At 47.1% G+C, this 18,432-nt stretch overlaps 6 protein-coding genes across 6 annotated transcripts; 3 read left to right on the top strand and 3 right to left on the bottom strand.

Moving 5' to 3' along the window:
• Positions 1–968: 968 nt before the first annotated feature.
• On the top strand, positions 969–1,954 carry HOO65_030524 (Pirin; the record flags this gene model as incomplete). The annotated part of the gene is made up of 2 exons (XM_071002313.1): positions 969–1,707; positions 1,785–1,954. 2 exons carry the CDS (start codon positions 969–971, stop codon positions 1,952–1,954), a joined length of 909 nt encoding a protein of 302 aa, XP_070860203.1.
• A 746-nt stretch (positions 1,955–2,700) lies between these two features.
• Positions 2,701–3,621, bottom strand: HOO65_030525 (CFEM domain-containing protein; the record flags this gene model as incomplete). Its single annotated transcript, XM_071002328.1, has 2 exons — positions 2,701–3,450; positions 3,544–3,621. The coding sequence occupies 2 exons, from the start codon at positions 3,619–3,621 to the stop codon at positions 2,701–2,703; spliced, it is 828 nt and encodes a 275-aa protein (XP_070860204.1).
• A 5,561-nt stretch (positions 3,622–9,182) lies between these two features.
• HOO65_030526 (Ribonucleoside-diphosphate reductase large chain) lies at positions 9,183–12,019 on the bottom strand (the record flags this gene model as incomplete). The annotated part of the gene is made up of 3 exons (XM_071001868.1): positions 9,183–11,672; positions 11,769–11,926; positions 12,001–12,019. 3 exons carry the CDS (start codon positions 12,017–12,019, stop codon positions 9,183–9,185), a joined length of 2,667 nt encoding a protein of 888 aa, XP_070860205.1.
• Positions 12,020–12,996: 977 nt separating this feature from the next.
• On the top strand, positions 12,997–14,359 carry HOO65_030527 (TatD family hydrolase; the record flags this gene model as incomplete). The annotated part of the gene is made up of 3 exons (XM_071002208.1): positions 12,997–13,050; positions 13,170–13,347; positions 13,527–14,359. The coding sequence occupies 3 exons, from the start codon at positions 12,997–12,999 to the stop codon at positions 14,357–14,359; spliced, it is 1,065 nt and encodes a 354-aa protein (XP_070860206.1).
• Positions 14,360–14,493: 134 nt separating this feature from the next.
• Positions 14,494–15,666, bottom strand: HOO65_030528 (CHL4-like protein; the record flags this gene model as incomplete). The annotated part of the gene is made up of 1 exon (XM_071000436.1): positions 14,494–15,666. One exon carries the CDS (start codon positions 15,664–15,666, stop codon positions 14,494–14,496), a length of 1,173 nt encoding a protein of 390 aa, XP_070860207.1.
• A 1,828-nt stretch (positions 15,667–17,494) lies between these two features.
• Positions 17,495–17,939, top strand: HOO65_030529 (Regulatory protein cys-3; the record flags this gene model as incomplete). The annotated part of the gene is made up of 2 exons (XM_071002429.1): positions 17,495–17,765; positions 17,857–17,939. The coding sequence occupies 2 exons, from the start codon at positions 17,495–17,497 to the stop codon at positions 17,937–17,939; spliced, it is 354 nt and encodes a 117-aa protein (XP_070860208.1).
• Positions 17,940–18,432: the final 493 nt, after the last annotated feature.

Consider the following 18,432-nt stretch of genomic DNA (forward strand, 5'->3'; position numbering starts at 1 on the left):
ATATAGGTCTTTTGCTGCAGCTTGTACCAAGCTCAGTCCTGACCTCATCTGTTTTTGGTTAGATTTCTTTTTTCTTTCTTTTGTTTTTGGACTTGTTTTTCATGTTGAGTCACGAACTGTTTTTATAATTAGTTTCACCTTTTTTTTTTTGTTGGCGAGTCTAAATAGACGCAAACTTATCATTTACAAATCTCTTTGTCAAGTTTTGTTCTCATTAATATCACATGGCTATTGGCGAGCAAGAGGCTCGCTCTGAATGAAGATGACGATGGCCAGGTCACATGACTGAACGAAACCCTGTATTACTAAGACATTTGTAGGGTTAAAACACATACTTTGCCACTGCTTACATAAGTTTTAGTAAGGAGTAAACGAGCTTCGCTTTAATCTGTATTGGGATTTTTTGTGCCTTGGTGAATCTTCCGTCATGTGTTGTCAGCTCTTTCTAATCGGCAAGAGAGATATAATGAAGCAAAGGGAAGGTGATCGAAAGACAAAGAGATGAAGAGCATGCAAAGCAGAGGACTAAGTACCCACTGAAGATGTTGAGATTATATGTGATTACATCACCTCTCTAGGGATATTAGCAAAGCATTATAGCTGCTGTGATAACCTTGGCTCTGCTTTGTCTGTGGAGATATCCCCAACTGAGGGCTGTTATGCTTGCTTTCTTTCCTGCTTATTGAACCAATCCCCTCTTGACGCCTAAAATTTCGTCTATAAAACGCTCGCGTCCCTGACCTCGTCAATCAGAAGCGACCATGAAATTTACCCAAAGCATCATCGCCCTTTCTGTTGCATTGCTTGCTGCTACCTACCGAACTTCATATCAGAATATCGTTGCTTGTTGGATACAGTCATTTGCTAGACAATTAGACATTACCTATTCATCAGCCTTGTGTCCATCTACTGACTCGTTAATCTCTACAATTCCCAGCCACCCTCCCATCCACCTTTCATCCCCCGAGATGTCCATCCCACGTGCTATTCGAAAGATCTTCCTGGCCGCTGAGCAAGCAGAAGGAATGGGTGCAAAGGTGCGCCGCTCTGTTGGAACAGCCAACCTGCGCAACTTTTCTCCATTCCTCATGCTTGACCACTTCAGCATCAAACCAGGCGCTGGCTTCCCTGATCACCCACACCGTGGCCAGGAGACAATTACATACTTACTCGAGGGCGCTGTCGACCACGAAGACTTTGCCGGCAATGCGGGTACCATCCGCTCGGGCGACTTGCAGTTCATGACTGCCGGCCGTGGTATTGTGCATGCCGAAATGCCCGCCCAGAACAAGGATGGCTCGGCTAATGTCGGCCTACAGCTGTGGGTTGATCTTCCTGCGAAACTTAAGAACTGCGAGCCACGATACCGCGACTTGCGTGCCGAGGAGATCCCTACCGGTACGTTTGATGACGGGCGGATTGTCGTCAAGGTTATTTCAGGCCAGAGCAACGGTATCGACTCAGTCAAGGACCTAGCCTACACACCTGTCTGGATTCTGGACTTCACCGTCAAGCCAGGCGGCAAGATGTCACAGACTCTGCCAAAGGGCTGGAATGCCTTTGCTTATGTCCTCGATGGTAAGGCTACTTTTGGAGCTGGCGAGGACAAGAAGGTTGTGGACATGTATCACAACGTAGTGTTTGAGCAAGCTGGTGACACTGTAGAGTTTGCCGTCGACGAGGCGGCCGAAAAGGAGTGTCGTTTTGGTAAGTCCACCCTATTCCAATATAGATTGCCATGACGACGAGATAGATTCACAGTGCTAACACCTATCTCACTCAAGTTATCATTGCCGGTTTGCCCCTCGACCAGCCGATTGTGCAATACGGCCCATTTGTGGTCAGCTCACAGGAAGATGTTTACAAGGCACTATTGGACTACCAGACCTTCTCAAATGGATTTGAGAGAGCGCGCGATTGGGAGAGCCAGATCGGAAAGACCATGAAGACTTGAAGGGTAGTACCTAGTTAATTTGTTTTGGCCTGGAGTAAAGCTCGAATATGTTTTGCATTAAATATAACGGTACACACATTTGCACTTGCACTACATGGTGCTATAAAATTGCCATTCAATAATTTGCTTTCCCCCTCTTTGTGATACCACTTGTAGATGATGTTCACTTTTTGCCATTTTGCCCAATACGTCTGACTTCGATGTAAGATATCATAATGACGTCATTTAAGACCGGTTAGTTTGTGATCACAATGGCGCCCAAGATTTGATTTGGTTGTAAACTTAATGAATATATTGAAACTACTATAGTAGTTTTTTGCTAACAGAGAATTCTGCAGATATCTATCAGAAATCCTTGTTGGCGAGTAGATTCTAATAGTCACACACTCTCCTGATTTTGGCTCGGAGAGTGGCAGCCCCGGGAGTGCTTGCTATTTGATATTAGAGAGATAGAATCCAGGGAGCAAAGAGAAAAAGAAAAAGCAAAAAAAAACAAAGCCTGACCTAACCCCGAGTCGTCCATCCATTACCTCCCTAGTCGTTACTATATTTAAATTTCATTACTGGCTCCACTCTGGCATGACAGCAGCCTAACAGCCCTGGCTGTTTGGTCATAACCAAGATACAGGGAATTGAAAGACTGAAGTCATGATCTGGCTGGAGCATCATAGCCATATTTAGAGTAGCCATGCTAGTCGGTGTGTTCACCTAGACTACAATGGCGTTGCTAGTAGCAATGGTGGTGTTTACAGAAGCAGAGCGGCAGCAATAGCAGCAAAGATGCCGGCAGGCAGGCCAGTGAACTTGGAGGCAAAGCTGCCCGAGTCTCCCGTAGACGATGAAGCAGAGCCGTCGGTGGTGGTGGTTGACGAGCCACTGCCATCAGTGGCGGTAGAGGAAGTGGAGCCATCAGTGGCAGTAGCGTCAGAGCCACTAGTGGCAGAGGCATCAGAAGAGCTAGTGACAGTGGTCAGGGTGGTGGCATCACCGCCGGTAGCAGTGCCAGTGCCAGAGGCACTAGAGTCATCGCCTGAGCTAGTGCCGGTAGCGGAAGAAGAGTCGCCCGTAGCAGTGGCGGTAGCACCGTCAGAGCCGGAGGAAGATCCAGAGCCACCACCAACAACACCGCCACCATTGGAGTCAGAGGTGCCAGTGGCCGAAGCTGAGGCATCAGAGCCTGTGGTATCAGATCCTGAACCAGAGCCGGCGGTGGTGGTAGCAGAGCTGTCACCTGAGCCGGAGCCGGAGCCGGAGCCGGTGGCGGTGGCGGCAGAGCCGGTCAGGCCGGTCAGAGTAGATAGCTCGACACCAGCAGAGCCGCAGACGGTCACACCGTTGGCAATAGCAGCAGCAGCATCCTCAGAGCTACCGCAAGACTCATTAGAGCAGTCACGAATACCGTAGATGAAGTTGGTGTTGCGGCACAGGCAGGCAGTGTCAGAGGCCGAGCAGCCTAGGCTAGGGGCCAAAGCCAGCATGTTGTTCAAGCAGTTGGTCTAGAGCTTGTTAGTCATGAATGGCCTCTTCAAGCAAGATACTTCAGGAGGAGCCTCTCAGTAGGTGATGGGCGAGAGGGTAATGGAACTTACACCGCAAGCAGGGACGTTCTGAGCAACAGAGGTGGCAACCATGGTGGCAGCCAGGACGGTGGTAGTGAAAGACTTCATTTTGGATAAAATTACGGAGAGGGGGAATAAAATAAAATAAAATCTAATAGAAAAATGTCAGTATAAGGAGAATGAAGATGATGAAGAAGTTTGGGAAAAGAAAGAGTGGCAAGCTCGGGGGTCCCGACGACTTATGTCTTCTCCCGGTTCTGTCATGCCATGCCCCCTAGCCAATCATAGGCTGCATAATCGGCTGGCCATGGTGAGGGCTCTGATTCGATTGCAGCCGCTGTGCAACAGCGTGCAGACTCGAGGCAGCTCAAAGAAGCCCAAGACATGCATCATGGAACACAGGCACTGAAGGCATCAATCAATCAAAGGGCCAGTTTTGGTTCAGATGAAATGAAATGGCATGAATGCTGAGGCCCAAGCAAGGAAGAGTATGAATAAGGGGATGAGGGGAGAGAGGCGTAGTGACAGAGAGAACAAAACAAGAATCAAGGGATGAAAGGTCTGTGTTGTGGTGGTTATCACCCAGGTCTGTATAGTGGGTGGACCAACGATCGTCACACAGCACACGAAGTAAGGTGGGAGACAACAACAAAAGGAAGAAAAGTAGAAGAAAGGGAGGCAGGATAAACCACAAGAGCTAGCCGTTACAGCAAGGGGTTCCAGAAAGACTCACAAATAAGAAAAATTAATAAAGAATTAAGATGAGAAGAAAAGAAAAGCTTGTCAATTATACCTCAAGAGTTCGGTGGTGAGCAAGAGAGACAAGAAGGTTTTCCTCCGGGGAGGGGGGACAGATGGTATTAAATACATAATCCGGGCTTATACTAGACTTGTAGAGGATAGACTAATAGAGCTGTGATTTGCCTTGAAGCCTAAGCTTGACGTTGGTTGACAAGCCGGAGGACTAAGATAAAAGGGATACTATTTTTTCTTCCTTTTTTTTTTTTTTTTTTTCTTTTTACCCTTTCTAGCCTAACTCGACCGTTGCCGTCACTTGCTCTCCCTCTTGTCATTTTCCTTCCCATCTTCATCCAAGGGAAGGATACTAAACGAAAGCAAAATCGCAGCAAGGACGGGGCTGGGAGTGGAGAGGAAAGAAGAAAGGGAGGCCTTGTCCTGTATGTCCAGGTAGACAACGATGTGATTCTCGCTCTCGCTCTCGCTATGGCTCTTACCAAGACCAAACTAATGCTTTCCTTCCTGCCTAGCTGGAACTTGCAGCAACAGTGTAGCCAGAAGAGTAATGCACGTTTTCAGCCACAAGGGGCCTGCCCACCGGCTTTCGATGTTCAAAGGAGGCAGGCTAAACCTAAACGACGCTTGCCCATGAATTGAGAGAAAGAAGGTTGGCTAGCTAGCTGTTTCTGAGTGAATCATACAAGTAACTTACACGGCCGGGGTGAGATCGGAGCTTGCAAGGCTAGTTGTTATTTGGCTGGCTGGCTGGCTGACGAGCTGTTAGCTGTGCTATGTTGAAGTTCATGTGGCCCCTGAAATGCCTTTGCTGGTTTCTCTTTTTTTTTTTCTTTTTCATTTCTATCTCTACTCTCTCACACAGAATAATGGTATCACAGCCTTGAAACTTACAGCAGCCGCCCATCGAAGATCGAGAAAGAAGAAAAAAAGCCCCTGTGTCGTTTATTGGCTCATTCATTCAACTAACACCCAATAAGGGCAAGAACGAACGAAACGAACGAAACGAACGGCAACTGCTTCCTTAACTTAGGAACCTGACTCGACGACTCGGTCTATTTGCTTTCGTCCGAGATTTGCTGTGCTTCCTGCCCTCCCTGCCTTCTTTCTTTTCCTTCGCTCTTGCCTTTTATCTTATCATGCGATTTTCTAAACTGTGGATTATATTTGAATGTGTAGTATCTTAGTATCTACCAATAGAATTTTGTTGCATTTTATCATGATTATTATTATTATTATTTTTTCATTTTTTATTATTTTTTTATTATTTCTTCGCTTCTCTGACTTGACTTACTGAGGACCCACGCGTCTTACATGGAGAAAGGTAGACCTTTTGCCGGACTTTGATAGGTTTTATGTCTACATTTTTTGCCATCTCCGCTTAGATTATGTCATTGAGGCATTTTGGCTAGAGGGAAAAGTTTAAAGAGGAAACCAGACGCTTTTCTTGTCAAGCTTTTGGTGGCGTTGATGACGCGGGCTTCGGCAATCTCTTTTTTCTTTCCTCCTCTTCTTTGGATTTTCTTGTACTTCATTGCAAGCTGACATGATGTTTTAATCCTGGCCTAGCTGGACGGGGGAGGGCAGGGGGAGGGGGAGGGGGAGGCCTTTCAACTCGCCTTCTTCTCACTGGGGGCAGGAGTTGAGGTTACGTCAAGAGTGAACTTACTTTTCTCCTGATGTCTCTCTCTGTTTCTAGATCTTGCCACACCTCCATTCCTTTCTTACCCTCATTTTACCTAAACACGTCTTGTAACCCCCCCCCCCCCTTCCCCCTTCCCAAGAAGCTATGCAGCTCGCCAAAAGCCAAAAGCATGGCCAACTGACCAGCAAAGAATACATCATGCCTGCCGTCTTCGAATATTTCGATTTTCATATTATTTATTGATGTCCATTCAAGGTTTGTTTCCGTCGCATTCGGCCGCGTGTTGTTGCACTGACCATAATTGATTCGTCCTGTTCTCTTTTCCCCTGGTCCTGGATCTTGCCCTAGACTCCTACGCCGTCTTTTTCTCTATCTCTCATGCTTCACTTTAAAGGACTCTTGAACTTCCTTATGCCCTCCCTCTATAGTCTAAATCTAGAGCTAGGCTGTCTAGGAATTGCAAAAAGGAGGGCTCAAATTTCGGCAAGATGGAGACGGTCTTCGCGTTCTCCTTGTTACCAGCTCCTTTTCTTTTTCCAACGCTTGTAGCGTAGTAGGTAGAATATTAAACTATAGTAGTCAATAATAAAGTAAAAAAAAAGGCTCAACAAGAAGGCATCGTCTGTGAGTGTTCCCATTCAAGCCCTTGCTACCTAAAAGAGGCCACCTGCTATCTATCAGACAAAACAATTCAAATCGAAACTGCTCCATAACTGAGATTGAGAACCTTGCAAAGCGTCTTTCTAGTCTTGACTGCCTTCGGCTGCATTTAGGCCTAAAGGACCAGGGTGGGGAGCATAGGCGGTTCAAGCGCATGGAACTAAAGGCGAGCTATTCAGCTTTCCAGCTGGACAAGGGGGTAGTTGACCCACCTTTAGATACCTAAGACGACAACACAATCAAAACCAGCCCGACGATGTTGGTGGGACTCTATTGGACAGCGAAGCCTATTGACAAATGAACTGGGTCCGTGCCGAGCTAGGTCTATCCGAGAATGCGGTTGCAAGTACAAGGGCTGTCTGGGCTCCGTGGGGGGTCAACTAGCGCTTGGTGCCGCACTTGAATTTCACCTTTCGCACTCGCATTGAGAGAAGAAGGCACTAAAATCATCCAGAAAGATCAACAAGCATAGTATAACTAGGTAAGGGTTTTCATCTGCCAAAAGTCGCAAACAAACCCCACTCATTGGCCTGCCTAGACTTCCCTTGAATTATTTTTTATCTTCATCGTGTCTTGCCGATCTCTTTCCATGTTATTCCTCTGTTTCCCGCACGAGTAGAAAGAGAACATCTCCCCAAAAGTAGCGGTCTATAATGAAGCCCTTTGGGTTTTATCGACGCATGCAAGCAAGCAAACAGCGCAACAGACAATACATTACGGCAGAAATGGCCGTTTAATGCCGATCTTATCGTGCAGCTAAGTCGGCTTGGCCAATTCGTCGTTCGCATTCCCTTTGCCTCTTTGCCCTTGAAGCTAATTGAGGCTTTTGCTTTCGTCCTCTTTCTACGAAAGGGAGGCTAAGAAGCTCATATCATGCATGAATCATGGACAAACGCCAAATCAACAAAAGTTCATAAGAGGAAACTGCCAAGTGAATGGATAAAAAGAAGACGAAATAAAAGGGAATGTACGGACTCGGTTGCGGGTAGTTGCGAGACTCGCTCTTTCCCATTTCCAATCTGGTCTTGACGTCAAGTTATCATTATATGCCTTCCTGTATGAAGAATGAATAAACTCCCAGTCACTCTTCTACTTTTGGCTTTGCCCTAAAGTGCCAGCTCATTCTCCGTAATGCTTGTAATGCTGGTATATGCATCATAGGTGTCTCTCTTCCCCTCGGCTCATATTCTGTGGCTGGGATCCCTAGGTCAAAGTAGACTATGATCTGCATTTTGACTTTTTTTTTTTGCAAGGTACGCTACAGCGGGCTCCGGACATCCATGACTTCGGGGTTATATGGGGCCATATAACAAGCCTTATCGAAGCAAGAGGGGGTAGATAAAGAAGAGACAAGTAAAGAGGAAATGAAACGGGAAAGTAGGCTATAGGACATTAGAGTACGGTCAACAGGAACTCCTATTGTATTTCTTGTGCCCTCGCTTTGAATAGATATGAACTGACCAACAACGGTCCAGCGCTTATTCGGACTGTCTACACAATACGTATTTGTAACTAAGTAAGCTGAGGTGAATGGCAAGGTAGATTATCTGAGCCGGCAGCATTGACGCGCAAGCAAGTTGCCATTTGTTAAGTGAACCGTAAGATCTGTACAGCCCAACCACCGGTCTTTCTATTGTTTGATGCAAGGTGACAAGCTCTGTGTATTAAATGCTTGGTTCTTGTCTAGGTCGGCATATTCTTTTTCCCTGGACTGGCGCTAGGATTAGGAACCAACTTGGACTCAGGTCTTTGTACTGTCCAGCTTGATAACTGTCGTAGAATTTTCTAGGGAAAGAGAGTTTGAAGTGGACTTCCATGCTTCTTTCTACATGTCCTTCCCATTTTCACCCCCTTATCCTCCCTCTCCGTACCATCGTACCATCTTGTCTTGATCTTTCCTGCGTCTCTTTCTCCTTCCACAATGTTCGCCGTTTCACCGGAAAATCCACAGCTAATCAAATTTCATTAGGCTAATGGTTAGTTTAGCAGATCCTGACCTAGAAAAAGGGTTTTATCTTGTGTCTTTAGGCTTCTTTCCTTTTTGTTGGACTCAACTGAGCTGTGTGTAAGCTTGAGCGAGTTTAGGCTCAATCTACAAATAGAGAGGTTAGTGAATTGATTAGTCTAGCCATTATTTACTCAATCTTCCCTGTCTCGCTCTAATTTTAAAATGAGAGACAAGATCGGGTTAGACATAGACAGAAACACAAGGGGTGATGGTTCAGTGTTTTGATCTTGGCGATGTTGCCGTTAGCATACACTTGCTCTGTTGGCGTATAGGGGGAGCATGACTTGAAACTAAAGGTTACGACAAACAAGACTACGTAAAAGCTAGTACAGAGCAAGTGAGCAATATTATAGTAGAAAAAATAAGCTAAACGAAGAATAGCCCGCAAAGTCAGAACAAATAAAGATAACAACCCCCAAAAACGTGATACTCATCAAGAAGACAATAATCCCAACCCAGAAACAAAGTGTATGCCAAGTCTCAAAAACAAAGTCCTTCATCAATCATCCCTGGGTTATATAACATGAGAATCCAAAAGCATGGTAAATAACCCCCCTATACAGACAAGATACATACGTGCACGATAACACAACCTCAATATTTCTAGCCGCTGCACATAACACATGACTCTGGGTTCGCAATGCTGCACTCCAGAACAGCGTCCGAGTAGATGTTGCCCTCACGGTCCTTGCTGTCATTTGCAGCGTCTTCCTCTTGCGTTTCAGCCTTTTTCTCTAGAGACGCATCAGGCACCTCTGCGGTTTCTGCCGTAGGTTCAGTAGGAAGAGCTTTGGGGCTGCTATCTTCATGCTCAGCCACCGCGAGGGTCTTAGTGGTCAGGGGGCGGGCAGTTGAGGCATTGACTACAGGCGATCCCGTGGCAGCATCTTCGGAGCGGGACGACATCGATGACATGTAACTGGTGCCCGATGGAGGGGCACGTCTCTTCAGACCAGATAGGGCTTTCTCCTGGACACTGTTGTTCTCGGATGCTGCAAGAGCCTCCTGGTCTACAGTGAATTGGATAGGTGCAGCAGCAGCCTGCGTACGTAAGTAGTACATGCCCGTCTTGAGACCTAGTTTCCAGCCAGCAAAGTGCATGCTGGTGATCTTGCCCATGGTGGGATCTTTCATGTGAATGTTTAGAGACTGCGATTGGTCAATGAAAGCACCACGATCAGCAGCCATTTGCACAACTGTACGCTGGGAAATCTCCCAAACGGTCTTGTACAGAGCTTTAATATCAGCAGGAATGCTAGAGATGTTCTGGATGGAGCCATTGTCCGCAATAATGCGATTCTTCATGTTGTCAGACCATAAACCAAGATCGACTAGGTCACGTAGAAGCCAGGGGTTGACGACCTGGAACTCGCCAGCAAGAACGCGGCGCTGGTAAATGTTGGATGTGTAGGGTTCGAAGCACTCATTGTTGCCCAAAATCTGCGACGTGCTGGCTGTAGGCATGGGTGCAACTAGAAGAGAATTGCGTACACCATGCTGCTTAATTTTCTCCTTTAGAGAAGTCCAGTCCCACAGGTCACTAGGAGTCACATCCCACATATCAAACTGCAAGATGCCTTGGGAGACAGGAGAACCCTCATAAGTTGAGTAAGTACCCTCCGTCTGGGCGATTTCCATTGAAGCAGTTAGTGCGGCGTGGTAGATGGTTTCAAAAATCTGCTTGTTGAGCTGGCGTGCTTCAGGGGATTCAAAAGGCATGCGGAGAGCAAGGAAAGCGTCAGCCAGGCCCTGTACACCGACACCAATGGGACGGTGGCGCATGTTGCTGTTGTGAGCTTCCTGGACAGGGTAGTGATTCACATCGATGATACGGTTTAGGTTGCGAACAACAACTTGGGTGACTTCGTGTAGCTTTTTAAAGTCATACTCACCCTTGTTGTAGTCCACGAAGGAAGGAAGGGCGAGAGATGCTAGGTTGCACACAGCGACCTCATCAGGGGCACAGTACTCGATAATCTCAGTGCACAGGTTCGAACTGCGAATGGTACCTAGATTTTTCTGATTGCTCTTGCGGTTGCAGTGGTCTTTGTAGAGCATAAAAGGGTTGCCAGTCTCAGTCTGAGCCTCCAGAATGGCATACCACAGTTTCTGGGCCTTGACAACCATGCGACCGCGGCCCTCCTTCTCGTACTTTTCATACAGAGCCTCAAACTCTTCGCCATAGCAATCCGCCAAGCCGGGGCATTCATTGGGGCACATGAGAGTCCAGTCCTCATTCTTCTCAACACGCTTCATGAACAAGTCGCAGATCCACAGGGCCAAGAATAGGTCACGAGCACGGACTTCTTCCTTTCCGTGGTTCTTGCGTAAGTCGAGGAACTCGAAGACATCAGCATGCCATGGCTCGAGATAAATGGCAAAGGCTCCAGGTCGCTTGTTTCCACCCTGGTCAACATAACGGGCGGTGTTGTTGAAAACACGTAGCATGGGAACGATGCCGTTCGAAGTACCGTTAGTGCCAGCAATGTAAGAGCCAGTGGCACGAATACGGTGAACATTGAGACCGATACCACCAGCCATCTTGGAAATCATGGCACAAGTCTTGAGGGTATCGTAAATGCCCTCGATGCTGTCATCCTTCATGTCGACTAGGAAACATGAAGACAACTGAGCCTGGGGAGTACCGGCATTAAAGAGCGTAGGTGATGCGTGAGTGAAGAACTTGCTAGACATAAGGTTGTAGGTTTCAAGCACACGATCGACTTTGTCACCCCAAATACCCACAGCAACACGCATTATCATGTGCTGGGGACGCTCAACAATCTTACCATCAAGTTTGAGTAGGTACGAACGCTCGAGCGTCTTAAAGCCAAAGTACTGGTAGTTGAAGTCACGGTCGTACACAATGGCAGAGTCCAGCTCATCCTTGTGACGCATAATGCACTCATATGTCTCTTTGGAGATCATAGGGGAGGCTTTACGGTTCGCGGGGTTAACATAGTGGTAAAGGTCAGACACCACCGACGACCATTGCTTCTTGGTTTGCTTGTGAAGATTAGAGACAGCAATACGGGCGGCCAGGATGGCATAATCGGGATGTGTGACGGTCATGTAGGCGGCAGTTTCGGCGGCCTATGGTAGATATATACGTTAGAAATGGTCTCTTGGCTCCGAGTAAAAGCCGGAGCGAGACAACCGGTCAGAGCTGAGAAGGGGGAAGATACTCACCAGATCATCAAGCTGAGCAGTGGTCACACCGCCATACACACCAGAAATAACTTTTTGGGTAATGGCGACTGGATCAACATGGTCCATGTCAAGGCCATAACAAAGACGCGAGACACGAGCTGTGATCTTGTCGAACTGAACACGTTCCTTGCGGCCATCTATAAAGCAAGGTAGATTAGAGATTAGAGACAATTTCGGCAAATAAAGTCACGCTGGAGAAAAAAGAGCTTACCGCGCTTCTGGACGAACATCTTGGTCTTTGAAGAGGTTGCTGGCGGCAAGAGAGGGAGGGGTAGGAGATGATAAAGGCGGTGTGGTATGTATTAAGCTTTTTTGTTTGTATATATGACGCTTGAGTTCAATGAGTATCCAAAGTAAACACCAGTGTCATATAAAAGAGACAAACAGCACGGGGTTTATACAAAGAGTAGAAGATCAGGAACAGACGTAGATTGATGGTGATGATGATGTAAAAGGTAGACACAACAAAGCAGAAACTAGCCACAGCGAGGAGGGGGCTTTAAGCTTTAAGAGTCTTGCAAGCCAAGTGTTGACTGCCCAGCAACAGTTAAAGTGGGTTTCTTCGACGCGCCAAAATGTTTTAATTGTTTTTTTTTTCAACTGCTCCATTACTAGAGGAGTACATCGGTGACTGTTGTACAGAGATAGAAAGGTACAGTGCTTAAGGTGAGGGGTAGTGCTATCATAAAGGTTCTCCTCTAGTAAATTCCTCTAGAGGGTAAAGTAGCCCTAAAGTACATCGGCATACTTAGTATAACTCGCTACGTGTACTAACGACGTGACAACAGCCCTTTATTTCTCGTTGGTTAGCCAGCAACCGAGACGCAAATATTGATAGAAGGATGCAGCCAAAACATCCCAGAAACACCATAACTCAATGTGAGTGAAGCCCTAGCTTGGTCTGTGCCATGAAAATCTATCCCTTGGGCAACGGTGACAAACAAGTTTTTCGTTTCCCACGTGAAAAAGGCCACAAGGCCAAAAGTCCGCGCCCACTAAAACATCCATCGTTAGACGTGGCACCATTATCACGAAGTCACGTGACTATTCCACCATAGTTCTAGCAGCACCCCTCCATTTGAAAGTGCCAGATACACCCGATCAAGTTCAACATCCAAACCCTAGTTTGACACTTATGATCAGACATCAGACTGGCGTAGTATTGAATCGACCTGTACTACTACTGGCTAAGCAATTCAGACGAGCCATGGCCACCTCAGCACAACCTCATCTAGCCAATGGCAAACCGCAATTCATTGATGTGCGTTTCACTCCTACTATAGCCTAGCCTACTGTTCTTTGGTTATTGGGACCATCACATCTTTGCTAGCTGCTACTGTGATAGCAGCAATCTCTGGCCAACAACTAACATCACTCTAGATAGGAATCAACCTGGCAGATCCCATATTCAGAGGAATATATCATGGCCAACAAAGACACAATGATGACTTGCCAGCGGTAGTACAGCGGGCTATCGATACTGGATGCCAAAAGATGATCATTACTGGCTCAGACTTTGCGAGCATTAGAGATGCTACGGTCATTTCTAAACAATACTGTATGTCTTTTTGCTGGGACAAAGATTTCCTTCCGTTCTCCCATTCTAGTACTAAAATTAACGCGACAACACAGCTGGAACTGTATTTAGAACGGCCGGTATACACCCTTGCTCTAGTGCCATTTTTGGGTCTGGTCCCCTGAGACAGAGTGAGGGACATACTCCGGCTTGTGGCCTAGATTTGGCAAAGGAGGAAGCCACAGAGGCTGTCCCGGATCAAGAGCGGACTGCAGTGGCTATAGCACAACTTAAAGAATTGATTGATGAGTCTTCATCCAGTAAGAGCCTAGTAGCCCTAGGCGAGTTCGGCCTTGATTATGACAGGCTTCACTATTGCAACAAGGCCATCCAAATACATTCTTTTGACGAGCAACTAAGGCTAGCAGCCTCCATGCAACAGCAGCTACCGCTTTTCTTGCATTCACGCGCTGCCCACCGGGATTTCGTTGACCTCTTGAAAAAGCATTACGGCCCACGCCTTGAGAAGCTAGAAAAGGGTGGCGTGGTTCATAGCTTTACGGGCACCATTGAAGAAATGACAGAACTAATGGACTTAGGCCTTTATATTGGCGTCAACGGCTGCAGTTTAAAGACTGCCGAGAACTGCGAGGCCGTGAAAGCCATCTCACTAAACCGCATCATGCTTGAAACTGACGGCCCTTGGTGTGAAGTGCGGCCCTCCCATGAGGGCTGGAAGTATCTACTCCCAAACGAAGGGCATACACAGGCCGATATCGCATCTACTATCATTGACTCGAAAGTGCCGGCTAAGAAGAAGAACCAGCCAAAGAAACCCGAGCCCAAGATTACCGAGGTGACGGATATCTACAAGGTCGTCAAGAAGGAAAAATGGGTGGAGGGGTGTATGGTAAAGGGTCGTAATGAGCCCTGTATGATTGGCCGCGTGGCGACAATTGTAGCGGGAATCAAGGGAATTACGGTTGAGGAGTTGTGCAAGCATGCGTGGGAAAATACAACCAAGGTCTTCCGTGTGGTAGATGACTGCAAGTAGTAGGACATTTAATGGGCTTGCGCGTTCTGATTCCTTGTAAAAAGGAGGCTGTATCTGCAGTCCCAATGGCCTGTCACCTTCATACAACAATCTAGTCAAGACATCTAGCATTGCGCCCATCCCATATTCAGCAATTACATGCCGGTTCCTTTATGTCCACGAATCCTCCCCTCAACTACGGTACCAGAAGTTACTCCTTCCTCACCTGTCATCCAACCAGGCATCTTCTCTCCATCTATAGCACCAGCTTCGATCAACTGTCTTATGCCAGCAAAGACGTGGCTGCCCACAAAACAGAGCCGGACGGATGCTTTTGGAAGTTCTTCATCATGATCGCCATCTTCATCAGCATTCACAAGAGTGTTTGCGAGGACAATGTCAAGCTGCTTAATCCCAACTCCATCATGAATGAGTGCAGATTTACCGAATCTACCCTCAGCCACGAGCCGTCGTTTCTTAACTGCTTTAGACTCTGGAGTGTCATGAAGTTTGTGTTTAGGCCCGGAATTAGAGTCCTGTATGTCATCAAGTAACGGCGATACAGGAAGGACTCTTTCTAGGGGCGTGTCCTTTTTCTTTTCGTCAGCATAAATGCTCCATCCGCCGCCAGCTTCATTAGTGCGCCCCGCGCTGCTTTTCTGCAATATGGCAGATAAGTTGGCAGAAGTGAAATCAGTGGCCTTGAGAGTAACTCGCTCTCTAGGCCGTGACAAAGCTTTGGGTATTCCATCAACAACTAGAGAGCGGGTGCTTTTGGCATCAAAAGCTGAGTTAACTCCTCCTATGGAAGACGGTTTAGTGATGTACAGAAACGGCGCTGCATCGGGGAAGGCAATGTACATGATACGAGCGGTTTCAAGAGAAGTAGCGGTGCCTTCTTGGCGGCTCCAATTGAAATTGTAAGGCGAGTCAAGTATAACAACACGGAGAATTAGGAGTGGTAAAGAACGGTGTCGATCAAAGTGACAGTGTGTTTTGGTGTCTGGTAAAGCCTCTAGTTGTAGCTTTTCGAGAAAGGTGGACGGGTGGAATCGTGGAGTTTGCAGGCTTTTGTTGTCCACCTTATATACATCATGGCCATCAGGATTTGTGTGTGGCTGAACCTTTAGCGGCAGTATACGGTATGCTGTCCACTTTTGAGAAAGGGGATGGTCATAGAGATATTGGAAATCAGCCATCGCTAGCTGATACATAGTAACACCTTCGCGCCAGTCGCCTTCGAGCATGCGATCGACTACTTCTCTTTTCGAACCCTTACGTTCCTGCATACTAGAATACAGATCTTGCAGCTCCTCTATAGAGTCCATTGGTGGGTAGAAATCTCCATCGTTGACATCACCTCGGTTCAAGACCGGGAATGAAACCCCCTGACTTTGGCTATCAAGCCAGTCTAAAGCTAGGGAGAGCAAGGAGGACCTTGATAGTCTATTGAAAGAGCGTTGTACAAGAGGACTTGACGGGGAGATGATAAAAGAAGATGGTATCCTTGCAGTAGTTGGAACAGACAATGCACGAGATGATGACATGGGAGGAAAGCAACAAGAGAAAGAAAGGGCTAATGGACAATGATGATAAATAACAAGGAACTGATGGGGGTATCAAAGAAATAAAGAAAAGCGATATACGATTGGGTTGTGCGTCGGATATCAATGAGTGACGTTCACAAAGGCGACGCGCTAGGATGCGAGGTAGGCTGTAGTTTAGCTAAACTTTGTCCCGATGTGCCTGTATTACGGACGAGAGCTTGGGTTAGAGTGGGGTGGATATCATGTGATCGTTCACGTGTGATAGCACGTGACTAGAAGCGTTTCTACCACATTGTTTAGGAAAATAGTAAATGTCTGTTATCATCAGAGTGTTTCCACTCGTCGCTCTTCCTAATACCTATGTCAGCTCTGGACATCAACCTCTTCAAAAATGCGTCTAGCCGAGTAATACTAGCGGTAAAATGCGGTGCACGTTATCGTGACTCCTCTTGCTTATAAACCATGAAACTACGAACCGCGCATAATCCCGACGTTTCCCGATCGAAAACTGCACATTTAGTACTGGAAATGGTCGTTTGGTGTGGCAGCGCAGAATAAATGGCTTTACAGTTTTTTTTCGCTGCTCATTTCGTCAAACTCCCATCCTTCAAATCCAACTTTAGAGGAAGCCCTGAGAAGGCTACCCGCAGGGTTGGAAGGGCGTGTCCAGTCAATGTCAGTTAGCTGTGAGACAGTGGCGGCCCATCGTGGCCAATAGAAACTAATGAATGATAGACGAATTAATAATCAATAGCCCCGTCCAACAGCAAGTTATGGCAGCCAAGTTTGTGGTAAAGCAGCTAAGGTACTATATAACCATCGCTATACCTTGAACGTAAGTGAAAGCTCCATACAGTTTTCGGGTATTGCCACACAGGAGAGTACATTGATAGATTTGATCCCACGTCGCTAGCACCGCAAATACGCAACCAAGATAGGCTTAGTACGGGCCAGTATTCGGCCCAAAAGAACGAGGCACGGATTCCTTTCTCAAAAGAGCCACAGGTCAAACAAGGCCCAAGGGCCAGGCCAGGCCAGGCCAAGTAGTCGCAACCAGTCATAATCTAGTTCCAAGTCCAGTGCAGGTAAGTTCAGTGTAGTATTGAGCATGGCACAAAAAAGGCCGAATTTTTCTCTGCACTTTTTTTTTTTTTTCGCCGCACAAGGACAAACACAAGCGATACCGCCTAGTCGCTCTTCTTTGCTTGCACTTCCTGGTCTTTTTGGACTTCTCTTGCCTCTTCTTCTCCTACTTAAAAGCGTCACATCCACCTCCTCTTAGCCCGCAAGCTTATTCTTGCCACTTTTCCCGTCTGTTCGCATTTGGTGAAGAAATTTGGGAACATCTTGAATTTCAGCTTTTTCTCTTCCACCGCCATTCAACTTCCACCAAGGGCCGCCTGATTGTTCTGTGCTGCGAACGACTAAACTTTTTCGTTACACTTTATTTTATCCCATCTGTCGGCTCTATGGCTTCTTCGCTTCCATAAATCCAAGAAAGTTCTGCCCCACTATCGAGAATACACAGGCACTCTGCTCACTACTCTCACGACCATCGCAAAAGAAACATTCGTCGTTACCCGTTAATCGTCTCTATACCCATTACACTATGACATCTTACAGCAACGGCCGCCGTGCCCCCAATGCCACGCGCTACCTTAGCAACCTCAACATGCTGGAGCCCGCCGCCCCTGCTGCTGATGAACCATACAACCTCGAGTCAGATCTAGCTCTATTCACCAACGCGCAGTTTTTCGACTTCGACTCTGGCCAGAACACTGACTTCCAAGCACCGCCTCCATCTAATGAGATCAAGCGCGAGCCCGTACCTCCCACCACTGTATCTCCTACTGAGATGAGCGAAATTTCCTTTATTCCTAGTAAGTTGCGATATAGAGCCATTCATTGTTTCCTTTCCCTTTGAACTGCGGAATCGCTTTCTCGAGCAAAATGGGCGACTACAAGTTGTAGTCGTCCTCTCCTCCCCTACCTTTTCACCTGGCTTGTCACAGATCCCGGGTCTTTTGCGCATTGCCGCCGGATCGCAAAACTGATGTGGGGGTCGTCCTACGCATCCTGCCTCCCTCCCTCCCTCCCTCCCTTCCTGCCCCCCCCCCCCCCTCATTCACCAATCACATGTCCCCTTCATCCTTATCCCGTAGCAGGACGTTCCGGGTCATCTGTCTTTACAGGCCCAGGTACTATCCATGCGCCCAACCCTACCTTTTAAGCTACCAAAGCTGGATGTTTTTCTTTGTCATAAACTGTTTTGTTTAAAAAAAGCCATGCCAATATTCAAGCCTCTATGGCCGCCTATATTAGCCTGGATAGACCCGTGTACACCTGCCCCACATTTCTGAGGCATCGCAAGAACAACCCACGATGATGCAATATCTCCCAATTTGGCTACGTCCCAGCAAAACACCCTCAAAGACACACAAACCACACAGCTCATAAGCTACAGACTGCTGTACATTTATACATACCCTGCCATCTACATTTGGGAATAGTGCTACCTACTGCTGTTATTTTCCGCTTCACACACCA

This window comes from Ceratocystis lukuohia (assembly GCF_044167205.1).
Source record: "Ceratocystis lukuohia strain C4212 chromosome Unknown Supercontig3_pilon, whole genome shotgun sequence".
NCBI classification, from domain to species: domain Eukaryota; kingdom Fungi; phylum Ascomycota; class Sordariomycetes; order Microascales; family Ceratocystidaceae; genus Ceratocystis; species Ceratocystis lukuohia.